This window comes from Macaca fascicularis, chromosome 2, assembly GCF_037993035.2.
Source record: "Macaca fascicularis isolate 582-1 chromosome 2, T2T-MFA8v1.1".
NCBI classification, from domain to species: domain Eukaryota; kingdom Metazoa; phylum Chordata; class Mammalia; order Primates; family Cercopithecidae; genus Macaca; species Macaca fascicularis.
In genome coordinates, this window is record NC_088376.1 from 159,704,580 (window position 1) to 159,723,878 (window position 19,299).

The following is a 19,299-nucleotide window of genomic DNA, read 5'->3' on the forward strand; positions in this document are numbered from 1 at the left end:
AATTCTTTTTAATAAAAAGAAAAAATGCCCCTATATTCTGCAATTCTGGTCAATAATTTTTATTTTTCTGTGTTTCCTTTTAGACCTGGTCTGTATGCATATCCAGCGTCTACATTGTTATAATTCGAGTGGCTATCATTTGGATTCTGACAGTTTTTTTCCTTTAATATAATTGTTTTTCCATTTTGTTACGTGATCCTTTATAGTGACACTTTAAATGAGTTTATTTTTTCAATAAGCAATTCATTCACTTGGTATAAAATGCAAAAGCTATAAAAAGGTATGCAGTGGAAAGTGAGTCTCTCTCCTGCCCCAGTGCCCTAGCCATCCAGTGCCCTTCCCCAGAGGTAACAGTTTGTCCTCATTTCCTGTGATATAGTAATATTCTTTTTTTTTTTTTTTTTTTTTTTTTTTTTTACTTTGATTCTTTCCCTTGATTTACCAGTTTTCGGGATAATGTGTTGGTTTCCCAGAATCCTCTAAAGAAGACCGCTGAAAGTGTGTAGGGTTTCTTTTTCCATGTAAAATGTGTTTTATTATTTTTTCAAAAAAAAAGTTCAGGGTTTAGTTTGAAATCAGACAGCAATATCTCTCATCCGTTGGTTGTCAAATTGGTTTCAGCTACCAATACTTCATTAACTCTAAAAGAAAATAGCTGTTTCCATTTTGAGGCGGGAAAATCCAGTTTAAATTCGTTTTACATTGGTCTGTAATTTAAAACAGAGGGCTGGTGTCCTGTTGCTTTATAGAGCCCTCTGTTCATACAGAACCTGGAATGTAATATTCCCAACTCAGGCAGGCACTAATACTGACACATACACACACCCTCCCCCCAAACAACAAGAATCAGAGTGGGTCAAAGGGACAGTGAAGGTTTTCATTTTATTATTTTGTCGTCATAATCTCATAGATTTTAACATATTTGATGTGATTCCATCCATTTTAACGATTCTTTCTGATGCTCACATTAGCCCATTCTTGGCCAGTTGGAGCATCTTCAGATTCTCTTCTGAGTCTTTTTTGAAAGGACCCCAGTGATCTTTAATAATTTTCTGCTTTCTGGTATGACAGAATGGTTTGGCTCATCTTGTATTCACTAATACTTCTAAATTACTGCAAAATACCTAATAATGAGGTGTATCATCATGTCTCTCTTGGTGAAGAACAGTTTGTTCTCATTTTTAAAATATTAGAAGTAATTTTTCAACCAATGTCTGTGTCGATATATACATTCTTTAGTCTTTGGCTTATGGCCTTAGCATCTCTGTTGATAGATAGATGTTTTAGTCTTTGGTTTATGCCTTTAGCATCCATCTTTATGTGTAATGACTAATTCAAAACATATGAATATTCTTTTAACTCTTAAATAATGTTACCAGTTTCAATTCCCAAAGGATTGTGCCCATTTGCAAAATGTGAGTATGGTGGTTTCAGCATAATACCAGCATTTGGGTATTATGATTCTTTTTCAATATTTACTAAGTTACTCATAGTAAAATGTAATAGTTTCTTTGATTTGCTTTATTCCTAATTGCGGAGTTGAATGTAATTCCATATGTTTGTTTATTCTGGCCATTTTTATGGGTAGTGTCTATGTCCTTTGCTCATTTGCCTATTAGCATCTTGATGTTTTTTAAGATAAAAACAATTTGTATTCTTTGTATACTTTAAATGTTAATCTGTTGTCAGATTGGTTGCAAGCATTTTACATTGTGAACATTTCAAACATCAGTTGCAAATATTTGATTTTGTCCTATTCATATAAAGACCATTAATTTACCTTCTTAGGGAGTGACCACCAAATGTTAAACGTAAATACCCATTTGTTGTATTGAACTATCTATGTAAGCTTGGCAAGTCACTTTACCTTCTCCCAACCTCACATCTATCACGTGTTGAATTGAACTTGATCGCTTGGATCCTTTCCAACTCTGACAGCCAACATTTTCTTAGTAAAAAAGCACCATATTTAAATAACCCCAGCAGTTCCTTGCTCTCTTACATAGAGAATCTTTCTCATGGATACCTTTTTTTCACAACCTTCTAGTACAGTTAAATATTATCTCCAGTCTTCTTTCCCTGCCCACACAGTATGTTAGAACTCTGAAGAAGGAGCATTACCAATAGGAGTATATTTCTTGGTTTGCTTAAGTGAAATCCTGTGATCGCTGGTTTAGTAGAGTCAAGAGAGAATGACTTATGACTTACTCTCTCAACCTTGTTGTTTATTAGATCTTGTGTTATTTCAACAAAGTGGCTATTGGATTGGGTTTAGCTTTTTTTTTTTTTTTTTCCCAACAGAGTCTCACTTTGTCGCCCAGGCTGGAGTGCAGTGGCGCAATCTTGGCTCACTGCAACATCTGCCTCTCGGGCTCAAGCGATTCTCCTGCCTCAGCCTCCTGAGTAGCTGGGATTACAGGTGCATACCTCCACACCTGGCTAATTTTTGTATTTTTAGCAGAGATGGGGTTTCATCATGTTGGCCAGGCTGGTCTCAAACTCCTAACCTCAGGTGATCCACCCATCTCAGCCTCCCAAAGTGCTGGGATTACAGACATGAGCCATTGTGCCCTGCTGGGTTTAGCTTTTTGAAAAGCTTTGCATAAAAACAATTTCAAAACTATATTGAAACAGTATTTGAAATACTAATTTTGTATTGAATTATACAATATCAATTTTGTATTGAGTATGTTGAAACAGTAATAGAAATACTAGTAAAGTGTTTTTTTTTAATCCAGCATTCAAGGTACTTAAGGATTATTAGTATAAGTTAGCAAAAATTGATGATATATATAATAGTTCAACTGTTTTTTAAAAGTTCAGTTTTGTTTGGCCCTGACAGTTTGACTAATTAAAAAAAAATTAAAAACTGTCTATGATGTGGTCTTGCTGGTGAAATACATATGAACCATTCATATTTCGAGGCTGCAATTAATCTGGTCTAAAACACCTGGTATTCTATAAACAATAAAAATAATAGGATGGGAATTTACTATTGGAATGCTAACTGTAATACAGAGATTTGATTGACTTATAATTGACTCACTGTGTCCTCTCGGAGAATGATGTCTGTTACCTTCACATTTTCATCTTTTTCAAAATGTGACACCCTTTTAAGTTATCTTCAGAAAGGAAATAAGTGTCATTTATTTAATGTCTATATTTTGCTCTCATTCTGAGGTTAGACTTTCAGAGTGGAGACCTCAAAAGTAAATAAGCAAGTGAGGAGACTCTGAATGTTTGAGAAAGCTTTCAAAAAAAGTCATTCCCTTAAGAGGTCTCTGGGCCCTCTCTTGAAACCAATTTATTATTTTTTAACTGTAAGAACCTCAATAAGTGGATAAGATGCTAGTGTGGGTATATGGACAGTTGGCCATCTGAAATGGAGGAAATAGAAGAGAAAATGAATACAGAACATCTAGTGAACTAGAAGACAGTACAGCAAATTCATTAATATATAGGAACACGGCTCAAAAAAAACAAGCACCGGGATTTTTTTCCTTTCTTTTCTTCGACAGGGTCTCTGTCCCCCAGGCTGGAGTGCAGTGGCATAATCATGGCTCACTGTAGCCTCAGACTCGGCTCAGTGATCCTCCCATCTCAGCCTCCTGAGTAGCTGGGATTACAGGTATGCACCATTATGCCTGTCTTTTTTTTTTTTTTTTAAGTAGAGACAAGGTCTCGCCATGTTGCCCAGGCTGGTCTCGAACTCCTGAACTCAAGTGATCCTCCTGAAGTGTTGGGATTACAGGCGTGAGCCACCGCCTCCAGCCCAGGTTTTATTTCTTTCATGGGCACTATGAATTGTACAACTGGATTATTTTCTCTCATTGTATTGGTTGTAAAGGAGTTCAGAACCAAGTTTGTGGTCCACCTTGAACAAGTGCACAGGCCCTCTCTGCATTAGTTTAGGTATTAATTTCTCTCATGATTTTAAGTTATTGTTTCTACCATTATTTTCCCTGAGCCTAACTTCTACCATACTTTTTTTAATTTTGTTTTTCTTTGAGACCGAGTCTCGCTCTGTCACCCAGGCTGGAGTGCAGTGGCGCGATCTTGGCTCACTGCAACCTTGTCCTCCTGGGTTCAGGTGATTCTTGTGCCCCAGCCTCCTGAGTAACTTGGACTATAGGCACACACCACCATGCCCAGCTAATTTTTGTATTTTTAGTGGAAACGGGGTTTCACCATGTTGGCCAGGCTTGTCTGAAACTCCTGACCTCAAGTGATCTGCCTGCCTCGGCCTCCCAAAGTGCTGGGATTACAGGTGTGAACCACTGAGCCCGGCCCCATATGTGTTTTTTATTATGTATTATAGTGCTCTTTCAGCTTTTCTTCCCAAGTTTTCTAAATACCAATGGGGAATATAGTTTCACCCCAGAAGGTTTTGAGAGTAAAGGCAAGGTAGCGTGCCATAAATGAAACACCTTTGGGTCCCCTTTTATCTGTTTAATGTAAAAATGGATTTCCCCAAAGTTTTCAGGGAAAATCAATATTCCATGAAGATATAATGATATATATCCAATGGGTATATCTTCTGAAGTAGAATTGCTTATGTAGGGGTAAAATTCCTATGAAAAAATTCCTTAAATTTAAATTACTCATACATCACAGTGCAACTTAGTATCGGCTCCTAGTAAGTCTAGCACAGCTGCTTTATTCTCCAGTTGAAAGTGTTCATTCTTCCTTCATTTGAATGCCATATGATATAATTGGCTCTCATTAAGGAACTATGTTGTATTGAAACTACATTATCCAAAGGTAGTGTAAAGAACAGTAACATCACAATCATCATGCTGAGAGGCCAGGGAGCTAAGACCACCATTCATTCTGGTGCACATATTCACATCGTAAAATGCTGAGTGCAGTTGTCCACACTAAGTTATTTTTCCATTCATTTTGTTTTGGTTGAGTTCATATAGCTGAGTTTGAGTAAGTTGACCACTAGTAGGATGTCACTGGATTGGACACCACTATTAACATCTTTTGGGTATGCATGCCCTAGTTCAAGAAGCACTCTGTACTTAGTTTTGTCACTTAAATGGAAAAGATTTCAGTCTAGCCCCACACTTCTTACCAATGATGACACATGAAGTATCAATATACTTGATTTCTTATGTTTCTCCTTTAATATTCATTTCTGTTTCATTACAATTAAGCATGAATATATGTAGTAACACTATCCTTTTAGCACAAAGGAAGTATAATGCCCTTTTAAAGTTTTGTACATATTTCAGAAATGCCAACTTCAGGTAAATCCACAGAACTTATAAATACCATAGTTTTGCTATTGGCTTCAGTCTAAGACAAATTTCTTTTGTCAGAACCCAGTAACCTAAATGTTATGTGAAATGTATTGAATATTGCTTTCTGGGGGTGGTCGGGAGCTGCAACCCCAAGAGACATGGCCAGTTTTCTATGTGCTGGGAAAAAAGAAAAGAGAATTGCCCTCTGTCAGTCCTCTGAAAACACTAGCCATCCTTTTCCCCTGAGTCCCATGGTGTTTGAATCTGCTCCAGCTCCTGTTTTATATCCCATCCTCTATTTTGGTCAGAAATATTTTCTGTTACCCTGAGATTAGCTTGTACTCTAGCAGAAAGTAAGAAAATTCCTGTTTAAGATTAGAAGTGGTTCACTTTTAGAATTATCTTTTCGCTAGTGCCAGAAGTTTAATTTATTGTTAAGAATAATGTTTTTTTTTAATTTTGAAAATTTAATTTGTGTTCTTTAAAAGTTTAGGCAATGTGGAAAAGTACAAAGTGGAGTTTAAAATTATTCTAAATTCTATCAGTAGAGCTAATCTTCATTAGTACTAGTTAAATGTCATTCCAGAGAGCATTCTCTTCACATATATATTAATATGAGAAAGAAACAGTAGGTAGACAGACATAGCTTATACTATCATGAAAAAGACATTTTTTATTAAAAACGTTGTTCATCAAAAATAAATTATAAAACTTTTTTTTACTCTGTGTGTGTGTGTGTGTGTGTGTGTGTGTGTGTATTTGTTGTTTTGAGGCAGGGTCTCGCTCTGTCATCCAGGCTGGAGTGCAGATGGTGCCATCATAGCTCAATGCAGCCTCAGACTCCTGAGTTCAAGCGTTCCTCCCACCTCAACCTGAGTAGCTGGGATTACTGACACACGCCACCACGCCCGGCTATTTTTTAAAAAAAGTTTTTGTAGATGTGGAGTCTCACTATGTTATCCAGGCTGGTCTCAAACATCTGGACTCAAGTGATTGTCTCACATCAGCTTCCCAAAGCGCCGGGATTGCCATGCTGGGCAACACTATTTACTAAAATATCTGTCTAAGAAAAAAGTTATGAAAATTCTGGATTCCAATTGTGTTTACCTATATTTTCATTTTACATAACATCTCTTAACTCTATTAAGGATATTTAGGCAATACCTCTTAATTCTATTAAGGAAATTAGTATCTCTTCCCTCTCTCCTATTTTTAAATTGTTACTAATTTATTGTTCATAGCATTTATAATATAGTCTATGACCATAATTACCATAATTGTTTGGTCTTAATATTATATTTGAATGGATTTAGTGCCCACCATGGGCATTTTTATTATGACTTCTCCATTCCTGAGTTCTTTATTTTGATTTATTTCATTTGGCTGAGTTTCTGACAGCTTGTGTTTCTCAAGGTCACATAAACATTGTATGTGAAGTTCTTTCACATTTGGTGATGTCCACTTTTTGCCTTATTGTAATACTGAAATGACCTCTTGGGTGGGTATGATATCCTCGAACATACTCTCTTTGCCTCAGACCTTTATAGTGTTGCTTCATTGCCTTCTTACTTTGGATGTTGCTGTGGAGAAGTCTAAACTCAGGCTGAGTTTTTACTACTTTGTAGGTAATTTTTTTGGTCTGGATCTCTGAAGTATTTTTTTTGTAACCAAGCAATTTCTCAGTTTTAGTCATTCACTATCAGTTGTTATGTGGAACAACTGTGTGTTCTTTCAGTGCAGATTTAGTTTTTTCATTTCAGGTTTCTGTTCCATGTTACGTCCCCGACATTGGGGATAACAATTATCCTTATGTTGGTTTGTCTTTGTTTTCCATAATATCTTCCAGTTGCCTTAATCTTTGACTTTCCCCCTGGATGCAATGGGCAGTTTCCTTTTGTTTCCTTGTTTTCTTGTATTCCTTTTGTGTTGTTGCCATGTCTCTTCATCTTGCTGAAGTGTTAGCAGTTCTGTCCAGCAATTTTATTTGCTCTGACAGAGGTATTACCAAATTCTTCCTCCCTGCATTTCAGATTCAGTTGTTTTCCCCTCTGAGCTACAATTTAAGGATTTAAGTTTTTCTGTTTTACACATTTTTCTACACCTTGAGGACATGGGGGTACAGGTTAGGAGAGTGTATGGTTATGAAAGCATTATAAAGCCTCAGTCATTAAAATTTACATATTGATATAGGAAGATCTTCAGGATAGATTTTAAAGGAAGAAAAGCAGGGTATAGAAGAACGTGTATAAAATGCTTCGTTTCTACAAAAAATTGAAAAAAGAATGTATATAAATATGTCTTTATACATTCACCTACATATTTGATTTATATACTTTATCTCTGAATGCTAGACAAGGAATTAATAATCGGTGACCTGTGGAAAAGGGACCTGGGCAGTGACGGGATTGGGAGGGAGAATTTTCTCTGTGTATCTTTTTATACTTCTTGAATCTTAAGCAACATGAATGAGCTATGTATTAAATATGTGGGCACTGCTTTCTGTTCTGAGATTTAATTGCCCTGTTGTAGGATTCCTCAACCCTGAAGGAAGTGTCCCTGGTTTCCATAGAGAATTTTGTATCAGTCTCCAACTCAGTGTGGGGCCTAGAAGGCTCAGCATGGATGAGGTGGCTCCTAGTTAGTCACTTCCCCCACTTCGCCATTGCTGTTCAGCCTCCAGTTCTGTCACACTCTAGCCAGAAATTTGTATTTCTCTCCAAATATGGCTCATTAATGAACATTCAGGATTTTGTTGATTCACCAATATTACTTTTGGGGGAAGAGACTGTGCCATAATCTTTCTTTTCCTGACTAACATGTTTTAAAATACATGGCATTAAGTTGTACCTATTCCTTTTTGGTTGCTGCTGGTAATTTTTGTTGTTGTTGCTGTTGTTGTGATTTAATGTTACTACTTTTGATTCAGTATATTTTGTATTTGGTTAGGGAGATTCTGTGATCTAATTTCTCTTGTTGCCATGTTAGCCTACTACACACCTAGGCCATATGGTCTACCTTGTTGCTTCTAGGCTATAAGCCTCTACAGCAGGTTACTGGACTGTACGGCAGTTGGAGCACTGTGGTATTTGTGTATCTACACATAGAAAAGGCACAGTAAAAGTATGGTATACAAGATTTAAAATGGCACTTACCATGAATGGAGCTTGTAGGACTGGAAGTTGCTCTGGATGAATCATTGAGTAGTGAGGAAATGTGAAGGCCAGGACATTGCTGTGCTCTACTGTAGACTTTATGAACCCTGTACACTTAGGCTACTAAATTTATAAAAAATATTTTTCTTTCTTCAATAATAAATTAACCTTAGCTTATTGTAACCTTCTTACTTTATAAGCTTAATTTTTTAACTTTTTTGCTTTTTGTAAAACTCTTAGCTTAAAACACAACACATTGTATAGCTCTACAGAAATACTTTACATCCTTATTCTATAAGCTTTTTCCTATTTTTAATTTGTTTTTTTGCTCTTTAAAACTTTTTTGTTAAAAACTAAGACACACACACACACAAGCCTACGTGTACATAGGGTCAGGATCATCACTATCACTGTCTTCCGCCTCCACATCCTGTCCCACTAGAAGGTCTTCAGGGGCAATAACACACATGGAGCTGCCATCTCCTGTAACAATGCCTTCTTCTGGAATACCTCCTGAAGGACCTACCAAAATCTGTTTTACACTTAACTTTTTTTTTTAAGTAAGTAGGATTGTACTCTAAAGTAACAATAAAAATTATAGTATAGTAAATATATAAACCAGTTAGTTGCTTATTATCATTATCAAGTATTATGTACTGTATGTAATGTACTGTGCTATATTTTATATGATTATTTTTATATAATGTGCTATATTTTTATATGACTAGCAGCACAATAGATTTGTTTATACCAGCACCATCAGAAACATAGGAGTAAAGAGTTGCGTTATAATGTTAACAATGGACATTACTAGGCAACAGAAATTTTTCAGCTCTATTATAATCTTATGGGACCATCATCATATATGCAGTACATTGTTATCCGGAATGCCATTGTGTGGTGCATGACTGTGCTCAACTGTCAACCTGGTCTTTGTCAGGTATAGCCAGTCTCCCAACTTCACTAACCTGCCCCATCTGAAGGTTGCACCAGGCAGGGAGGATTTCTAGTGCTGCCCAACTTTGCAGGGCTCAGTGGTTTGGGGAGTCCTCAGAGCACCCTCATTCTGGGGAAGCAAGCAACCAATTGCCAGATCCCCTTTATACAGCTTTTGCTTAACACACACACACACACACACACACACACACACACACACACACACGAAGCAAGCAACCAATTGCCAGATCCCCTTTATACAGCTTTTGCTTAACACACACACACCCACACATACACACACACCCACACATACACACACACACACTGCTATGTTTCTTTTATCTGCCAGTGTTTTTGCTTCAAAATTTCATTGCCCTTTCAACATAAATTCCCATAACTGTTTCTCAAGTTACAACCTTGACTTGCCAAAGATTTGCACTGCTGACAGAGATACCTTTCTGAAACCAAGATGTAATCATGCCATCCTCCTGTTTACAAATGTTTGGTCACCCCTCATCACCTTCAGGAAAAAGTCTTATTTTTGAGAACTATGCTAAAACATATCAGTCATAGCCTGGGAGTGTGAGCTCACCAGGGACACTGTCTTCCCTTTGCATCCCCAGTGTGGAGAGCAGTACCTGGCACAGAGTAGGCACTCCACAAGTATTAACAAATAGTAGATGTCTGGTACATCTTTTTTGAATGAATTTTAGTCCATTGAGAGTTTACTAGTAAGATTCCAGAATCTCTCTGTCATCTGTAAACAACTAATTTAAATAGCCAACAACAAAAATGTCTGTATTTGGGTTTTAACATGCTATGCCATTGTGTTCAAATAAGAAGTAATGGCATATAAATGCAAAAAACAGTGGGATTGACTGCAAGAAGTGCCAGAAAGAAGGAGGATCTATCTGCCAGGCACATGCCTGTAATCCCAGCACTTTGGGATGCTGAGGCGGGCTGATCTCTTGAGCTTAGGAGTTCGAGTCCAGCCTGGGCATCATGGTGAAACCCTGTCTCTGCTAAAAATACAAAAATTAGCTGGGCGTGGTAGCACATGCCTGTAGTCCCAGCTACTTGGGAGTCTGAGGCAGGAGAATTGCTTGAGCCCAGAAGGTTGAGGCCATAGTGAACTATGATTGTGCCACTGTACTCTAGTCTGGGCAACAGAGTGAGACCCTGTCTAATAAAAAAAAAAAGAGAGAATCTAGTCTGTCTTGTCTATATTCCACATTCTACAAGGATTTGTGGTAGCTCATACACAAAATATCGCACTATAGTATGCTTCAAATCTGGCATGAAAGTTTCTGGCTACCAAGTTAAAGAGGGTGACTGAGTTATATAATTCTTATTGGAAAGGAGCAATCTTAACATTGAGCTCTAAAACAAATTTCCTACCTGTATGAGAGGTTTGAGTGATAGGGCAGACATTATACTGTATACTATTCCTATGGCAAATAAGATAATATTAATACTTTTTGACAGTGATTTTTTTTTTTTTGAGACGGAGTCTTACTCTGTCACCCAGGCTGGAGTGCAGTGGTGCATTTTTGGCTCACTGCAAACTCCGCCTCCCGGGTTCAAGAGATCTCCTTCCTCAGCCTCTGAAGTAGCTGGGATTATAGGCGCCTGCCATCACGCCCTGCTAATTTTTGTATTTTTAGTAGAGACGGAGTTTCACCATGTTGGCCAGGTTGGTCTCAAACCCCGGACCTCAGGTGATCCGCCCACCTCAGGCCCCCAAAGTGCTGGGATTACAGGCGTGAGCCATTACACCCAGCCTTTTTTTGACATTTTCTTATGAAATTCACCTGATAATAATGATAAGCCCAAGCTGGTGATGCCATTTCTATTCAGAGCTAAGATAATAATGGCCCGTCTATGTGGCCTTCTGTTCTTTAGCTTAATTTTAAGGATAGAGCTCTTGGCCTTTTGACTGGTCCGTTAGAGCAGGCATTTTGAGATTGTGCTGTCACATGAGGGCCTGAACTGCTGTTTGCTGGGTGACTGGTTGAAGTAGTTGTCTATGCTACAGAGAAACTAAGTGAGAGTTGGTCTGAATGACATGATTTGGGGGAAATTAAGGTGTCTAAGTAGGCGAGTTCACTGGATAGAGATGGTAGGAGCACCTGCAGGCAAGACCAGAAACATCTTGATGTCTACGTCAATTAGAAAGTATGATCAGCTTTTCGTTCATTACGTATTAAGATTTGAATTTTCTGCCAAGGGCATGCTAAGATAGGCACTTTTGTATATTGCTGGTAGAAGTATAAATTGATAATAAACTTCTTGGAAAGCAATTTCGCAATATATTTCAAGAGCCTTAAAAACATTCATGCCATTTGACCTAGTACTTCTACTTCTGGGAAAATGTCCCAAGGAAATAATCCTTTTTTTAAAAAGGTCTAAGCCTCAAATTTTGAGTGTTATTTGTAATGCTTCATTACTTCATTTATAGTATCAAGAAATTCGAGGCAATTTAAATGTCCCACAGAAGGAGAATAAACAAACATGTTCACTCAAAGGAATATCATGATTTAAGCTAAAATCTTTTGAAGAAGAGAAGATAGAAAATTCTTAAAATGTTAAATGAGAAAAGCAAAAGACAATATAAACAGTAGAAGTTAAACTGTTTTAAAATATACTTAGAAGGCTGGTGAGAAATACACTAAATAATAAATATTTTGTGTGTGTGTGTGGATACTAAAGCATTCTTAAGAAAAACACTCTTGGCCAGGTGTGGCTCACTCACACCTGTAATCCCAGCACTTTGGGAGGCCGAGGCGGATGGATGACCTGAGGTCAGTAGTTCAAGACCAGCCTGGCCAATATAGTGAAACTCCACCTCTAACAAAAATACAAAAGTTAGCCACGCATGGTGGTACATGCCTGTAATCCCTGCTACTTAGGAGGCTGAGGCACAAGAATTGCTTAAACCTGGGAGGCAGAGGTTGCAGTGAGCCAAGGTCATGCCACTGCACTCCAGCCTGGGCAACAGAACGAGACTGTCTCATAAAAAAAGAAAAAAAGAAAAGAAAAACACTGTTAATTTATGTATGGCATTTTTGAAAGGGAGACAAATACAAATTTATATTCCCTAGAGAAGGGTGATTTATAGTAGAGAGGGAATAATTAATAAACCTATGTTCAGCTGAATTGCAGTTTTTGCCCCTAGACCTTCTAGTTCCATTTGTTTAAAGTTACTCTTAGCACCTGTAATCCCAGCACTTTGGGAGGCTGAGGTGGGCGGATCACGAGGTTAAGAGATCGAGACCATCCTGGCCAACATGGTGAAACCCCGTCTCTGCTAAAAACACAAAAATGAGCTGGGCGTGGTGGTGCGTGCCTATAATCCCAGCTACTCGGGAGGCTGAGGTAGGAGAATCACTTGAACCCGGGAGGCAGAGATTGCAATGAGCTAAAATCGCACCATTGCACTCCAGCCTGGGCAACAGGAGCGAAACTCTATTTAAAAATAAACAAACAAAAAGTTACTCTTGGCTGGGCATGGTGGCTCATGCCTGTAATCTTAGCATTCTGGGAGGCCAAGGCAGGAGAATTGTGTGAGCCTAGGTGTTCAAAACCAGCCTGGGCAACATAGCAAGACCTTGTCTCTACAAAACCTTTAAAAAATTACCTGGGCATGATGGCGCACCTGTGGTCCCAGCTAGTTGGGACGCTGAGGCGAGAGGATGGCCTGAGCCCAGGAGTGTGAGGCTGCAGTAAGAGATATGATGGCGTCATGTACTCCAACCTGGGTGACCTGGTCTCTTTTTTTAAAAAAAAAAAAGAAATCCTTTAATTCTCAGTTCTTTTATTTTTACTTTTTTTTTTTTATTGTTGTTTGAAATCAAAGAAATCAAAGGCTCCCTCTATATGGGTGCTTTCCTTACAGGTGCCTAGGTAGTTATTGCTTCAACCTCATTAATCCCCCTCTCCCAGCAAAATGAAACTTAACATGTTAATAAGCCAAATCTAATTTTCAGAATAGGTCTGTTATAATAGAAATATGGAAGAGTACAATTCTGCCATTAAACATTATTTTACAAGAATAGCTTAAAACATAAGCCTTGTTTTGCAGTGTATGAGCTTTCGATCTTCTATATATATATATATATATATATATATTTTTTTTTTTTTTTTTTAAAGATTGGTTTCTAGAGGAAATCCACAGCTGCATATTGTCCCATCTAAGTGTGATCTGGCTAAATATATTCACTAAATGTTTGACTTACTGATTAGCTTTGTTAGCTGTATTACACAATTATATAACCAGGTTTTGTAATTCATTTATACATTTATTTGCGTATTTATTTACTTTTACTCATTTATTTATTTTGAGACAGGACCTCGTTCTGTCACCCAGGCTGGATTGCAGTGGCACGATCACAGCTCACTGCAAGCCTCAACCTCCCAAACTCAAGCAATCCTCTTGCCTTAGCCTCCCTAGATATAGGACTAGAGGTGTACGCTACCATGGTGAGGAGCAGTGGCTCACACCTGTAATCCCAGCACTTTGGGAGGCTGAAGCGGGTGGATCACCTGAGGTCAGGAGTTCAAGACCAGCCCAGCCAACATGGTGAAACCCTATTTCTACCAAAAATAAAAAAACTTAGCCAGCCATGGTGGCATGTTCCCGTAGTCCTGGCTTCTTGGGAGACTGAGGCACAAGAATCCCTTGAACCTGGGAGGTGGAGGTTGCAGTGAGCTGAGATTACACCACTGCACACCAGTCTGGGTGACAGAGTGAGACTCTGTCTCAAAAAACAAATAAATAAAATAATCAAAGGTGACTCCAGTGTTATAACTCGAGGACATTGGGAGGATAGTTGTGCCAGGGCTTGTAATGAACAAGGTGATTTTAAAAATTAAAAAATATTTAAAAAATAGTCTTTTATATTGTTATGCTTGTTGGCAAAATATATAAAAGCTACCTAACTTAACCATTAGATAGTGTATCAAGTCTGATGTCCATGAGCTTCCAGCACTCATTAGACATGAATAGGATTGATTTCTCATCCTTTGTTGCCTATTTGTTTTGAAACCCATATTGCAAAATGAGTCTTATTTTAAAGATTAGGTAGTGCTTTTGCTTTCTCCGTCTATACAGTAAGTGTAAAAAATACTGTACTTGGTCAGTGGTTTCTGAGAGGGTTAAGAAAGGCACCTGGATCCCATGGTTTTGTAATACCATTAAAAATATTATTATTTTTAGGGAGAAAACTTTGTTTTAATACTGACTACATTGAAAACTTAGTCTGTATAGCAATATAGACACACCTTTCAGTTATTCAAGATCATTTTGGCTCTAAACATTTAAATTGTAATGTTTTAGAAAATGTATTATATATTGAAACTTAGTACAATACATTTATTTGTCCATCCTAAAATTTCTTTCAGGAATTGTTCCATCTTCTGTTGTCCTGACTTCTTTCCAGGTGATGTCAAGAGTTTTTCTAATATGGGCAGTAACACATAGTGTCAAAGAGGTAAGTGTTTATATAGACTAAAATAAAATAATGTCAACACTAACAAACACTAGTCAGCTTTTCTGATTCACATGTTTGTTATGGCTAAGGAGTTCCAGGTCAGAGTTCCAGGTCATATCAATATAGCTGAGATAAAGCTCACATTGACTGTAGGAACTGGGTTAATAGTGGAAAACATACCCCAGATATGCAGTGTTGTTAAAGAGAAGACTGATTAAATGGTGAAGTCCTATAATCCGAGTTCTCATGGAGGTTCAGATGGTGTGGATGTGGTCTGAAACTCAGTTATATTTTTCTGATATCTTGTTCGTATCTAGCACACTAAACTCTGGGCATCTGCATTTTTGTTTTGTTTTTGAGACGGCCTCTTGCTCTGTCACCCTGGCTGGAGTGCAGTGGTGCAATCACGGCTCACTGCAGCCTCAGCCTCCCAGACTTGAGCAATCCTCCCATCTCAGCCTCCTAAGTAGCTGGGACCACAGGCACGTGCCACCCCGTCCAGCTAATTTTTTTGTACTTTTTGTAGAGACGGGGTTTTATCATGTTGCCCAGGCTGCTCTCAAACTCCTGAGCTCAAGCGATCTGTCTGCCTCAGTCTCCCAAAATTCTAAGATTTCAGGCATGAGCCACCACACCTGGCCCAAGTCATCATTTTAAACCTATACAGTAGTTCCCTCTTATTCAAGGGGAATACACTCCAAAACCCCCACTGGATACCAGAAACCGTGGATAGCACACAACCCGATTGCTGCTGAAATACGTTTCTGTTTATGTCTTCCACCCACAAATGTAATGCCTTTTACATATTTACTAAGCATTTATCATGCCCTGTGGCCGCAACTTTTTTTTTTTTTTTTTTTTTTGAGACGGAGTCTCGCTCTGTCACCCAGGCTGGAGTGCAGTGGCCAGATCTCAGCTCACTGCAAGCTCTGCCTCCCGGGTTCACGCCATTCTCCGGCCTCAGCCTCCCAAGTAGCTGGGACTACAGGCGCCCGCCACCTCGCCCGGCTAGTTTTTTTGTATTTCTTAATAGAGACGGGGTTTCACCGTGTTAGCCAGGATGGTCTCGATCTCCTGACCTCGTGATCCGCCCGTCTCGGCCTCCCAAAGTGCTGGGATTACAGGCTTGAGCCACTGCACCCGGCCTGTGGCCGCAACTTTTGCAGTCTGAGGTTCACCAGCAAAACTAGCACAAATTTATTTTTCCTTCTTCACAATTTCACAGATAGAAGATTTGTTCCTACTGTAGGTCTTAGCAACTTCAGCATACAGTTTGTTTTGTTTCGTTATTAAGCTGAGAACTTTTACTGTCTCGCTTCAAGGAAGTTCTTTATGGCTCCTCTTTGGCGTATCTGAATTGCCAGCATCACTACTCTTGCATTTTGGGGCCTTTTTTAAATAAGGGTTACTTGAACACAAGCACTAATAACCAAGTTAGCTACTAAGTGATTAACGGGCCAGTAGCATATACAGTATGGATACACTGGACAAAGGGAAGATTTGTGTCCTAGGTGGGATAGATTGGGACAGCATGAGATTTCATCATGCTGCTGAGAACAGTGTACAACTTAAGAATTAAGAATTGTTTCTTTCTGGAATTTTCCATTTAATATTTTTGGACTGTGGTTGACTAGGTGTAACAGAAACTACAGAAAGTGAAACTCCAGATAAGCAAGGACTGTGATATTTCTTCCTCCCATACTTTTGTGTAGATACCTTTTCCTTTTCATTTTAACCAACAACTCATAATTTTATCTTCCAATAGTCTCCAATGACCTAAAACTTCTTCCTAGTAGTAACTCATTTACATTCTTAAATAGGTAAGTATGTACTTTCAGTAATTAAGTGCTAGGTACATGAAGTCAAAATATTGTTCACTATGAAGTATCCAATCACTTTGCCAATATAGTCAGATATTGTCTGAGTGCTAATCCACCAATTGATAGATTCTTCGTGGGCTCTGCTTCCTCCGTTCCGCTTAGTGACCACTCCTTGGCTTATGAGCACATCTGCCAAAGCAGGTAGACAGGTACATCAAAAATGCCTTACAACTCAAATCAAGCAATTCTATTAGTCAAGTTTTTGTTAGCAACATTTGCCAGGATTTCCTGGGTAGATCATTGAAACTGGTTGGCTTGCAAAGCTATTAAATGTCTCTGTAGGTACAGGGACCTGGTGTCATCCTCCACAGCCACACTGCCTGCCAGATGCAAAGGACTTAACACATAACAGACGGTTTCACATACATTATCACATTTGAGTTTTACAGTAATTTGTTATGTACTCATTACATTTGCGTATTCAGAATTGTTTCTCTGCAACCAGAGTGACTCAGTTTCTGCTAACATTAACATATCATTTTATTTACCTGCTTAAAAAAAAGAAAAAGAAAAGGCATATCATTTTCTGAAGAATTTAGTACAGTATATTTTATTGTCTTCCCATCGTCTCTTGGATCCTCTTGTTTTTACATAAGCACTGTTGATGACTTACTCTTCCCATTGTAATTGGACTTCAGCTTTTCTGCTGTCCTAGGATCATAGTTCTTTTCTCCTCATTCTCTTTTTCTTTGCACAGAACTCCTTATTCATGCTTTTGTTTAGAGCAGTAGGTGCCCTCCATCCCTGCCCTGTGTCTTCAACAGCTAACGTGAAAAGCCTGTTGCTGTGGCCCCTCAGAGGCCAGTGCTTACTGTCTGTCACCTTGAAAAGCCTGTTGCTGTGGCCCCTCAGAGGCCAGTGCTTGCTATCTGTCACCTGTTCCCTGGCCCCTTCTCTTAGCCAAATGCTATTTTTCCTGCCTTGGAGTTTCATATTAGCTATAATTCAATTTGTTCTGTACAACATCACATATGACTTCTATTCTTCGATTTCCTGAAGCATCTTAAAAATATCTTTATTTTCCTTAATATTCAGCTCTGCTTACTTTAATGGTGGGAACTGTATAATTAATGCATAAGGAAATTGACCTTAGAAATAACTGCTTAATCACATATATCTCGCTTTCTTGTAGTAATGTTCAAATTATTTTCACACTACTATCATTTCTTAGTTTCTTTTTACATCATATTCCCCTCTAAAGTGAACAAGAATTCTTCACTTTAATCACATTACATGTGAATTTGGACTCCTGCTCCACCCCGCTGCCCTGCCCACTTTCTTTGCTCATTTCCCTTGTTTTTCTGTACCTGTACATGATGTGCTAGGGTGTAGCCTATATAACCTTTTCAGACTAGACTGTACTTTTTTCACATGAGGTGTATTTCCTTTTAAGAAGCCCTATGGGCCGGGCGTGGTGGCTCACGCCTGTAATCCCAGCACTTTGGGAGGCAGGTGGATCATGAGGTTAGGAGATCGAGACCATCCTGGCTAACACAGTGAAACCCTGTCTCTACTAAAAATACAAAAAATTAGCCGGGCGTGGTGGCGGGCGCCTGTAGTACGGCACTGGGGGGCGCCAGCTACTTGGGAGGCTGAGGCAGGAGAATGGCATGAACCCAGGAGGTGAAGCTTGCAGTGAGCCGAGACCGCACCACTGTACTCCAGCCTGGGTGACAGAGCGAGACTCCGTCTCAAAAAAAAAAAAAAAAAAGAAGCTCTATGGGACATGCATCATTGATTGCCATTTTAATTCTCTACGCAGTGGAATGCTAGTCACATAAATGTCATCATGTACATTGTGAAACTAAAAAGTGATCCGATGGTGTTCTCTTATGACGTATAAGGATCCACCCATCAACTAGTGTGATACCTTGATCAGCAGGATATTAATGAAAAAATTTGAATCAATACACAGAAGCAAGAAAAGAAAAAAAGAATTGTGATCTCTATGCTCAAATGCTTTTCCTTGACCTAACATAGCTAATAACACATCCACCTTTTTCCTTTCCAAGAGACCATATAGATGAACAAACAGAAGCTCTGGCAAAACAAGTCAGCTGTGTCCCGCCCCCTTCTGGCTTGATGCTGGGCTTTGTGACACTGAATTAACCATTCTTACCAACTTTTCAGCAGGATGCTTACAAAAATCTTGTAATTAGTGTTTAAGAAAGTAACCTCCAGTTTTTTATAATAGTATTGGTTTTTGTTTGATATGTTATAGTTTACAGAGGGCTTTATTAAAGTATGTTATGATCATTCTCTCTTAACAACCATGCCTTGAGATAGGTAGGTTGTAGCCTCCATTTAGAGTTTGGAAGCTACAGCAGCAAAGTGACTATTGCACACCCAACAAATGGCAGCGTCAGGATTGGATTCTAAATCCCAGGTCTTTCTGCTGCATCAGAGCTGCCACCTTCTCACCCTTTAAAAACATGATGACGGCCGGGCACAGTGGCTCACACCTGTGATCTCAGCACTTTGGGAGGCTGAGGCAGGAGTTCAATGCCAGCCTGGGCAACATAGTGAGACCTCATCTCTACAAAACAAAAAAAAGAAAACCTGATGTAAACATGATGTTTTTAACTGTTGTTGTGCT

At 38.7% G+C, this 19,299-nt stretch overlaps 1 protein-coding gene across 5 annotated transcripts in view; it reads left to right on the forward strand.

Annotated features, from left to right (window-relative positions):
* Window positions 1–19,299, forward strand: part of HACD2 (3-hydroxyacyl-CoA dehydratase 2) — a 97,383-nt gene that overhangs the window by 41,665 nt on the left and 36,419 nt on the right. For 4 of the 5 annotated variants that reach the window (XR_006696005.2, XM_005547963.4, XM_074033288.1 and 1 more), the window contains exon 4: window positions 14,735–14,823. Coding sequence is in view for 4 of the 5 variants with exons in the window: in XM_005547963.4 (XP_005548020.1) it covers window positions 14,735–14,823 (89 nt within the window). In the remaining variant the exon portion in view is untranslated. Of the gene's footprint in view, window positions 1–3,518; window positions 3,632–14,734; window positions 14,824–19,299 lie in introns of those variants that run through there. The other variant, XM_074033289.1, reaches the window with a different exon arrangement.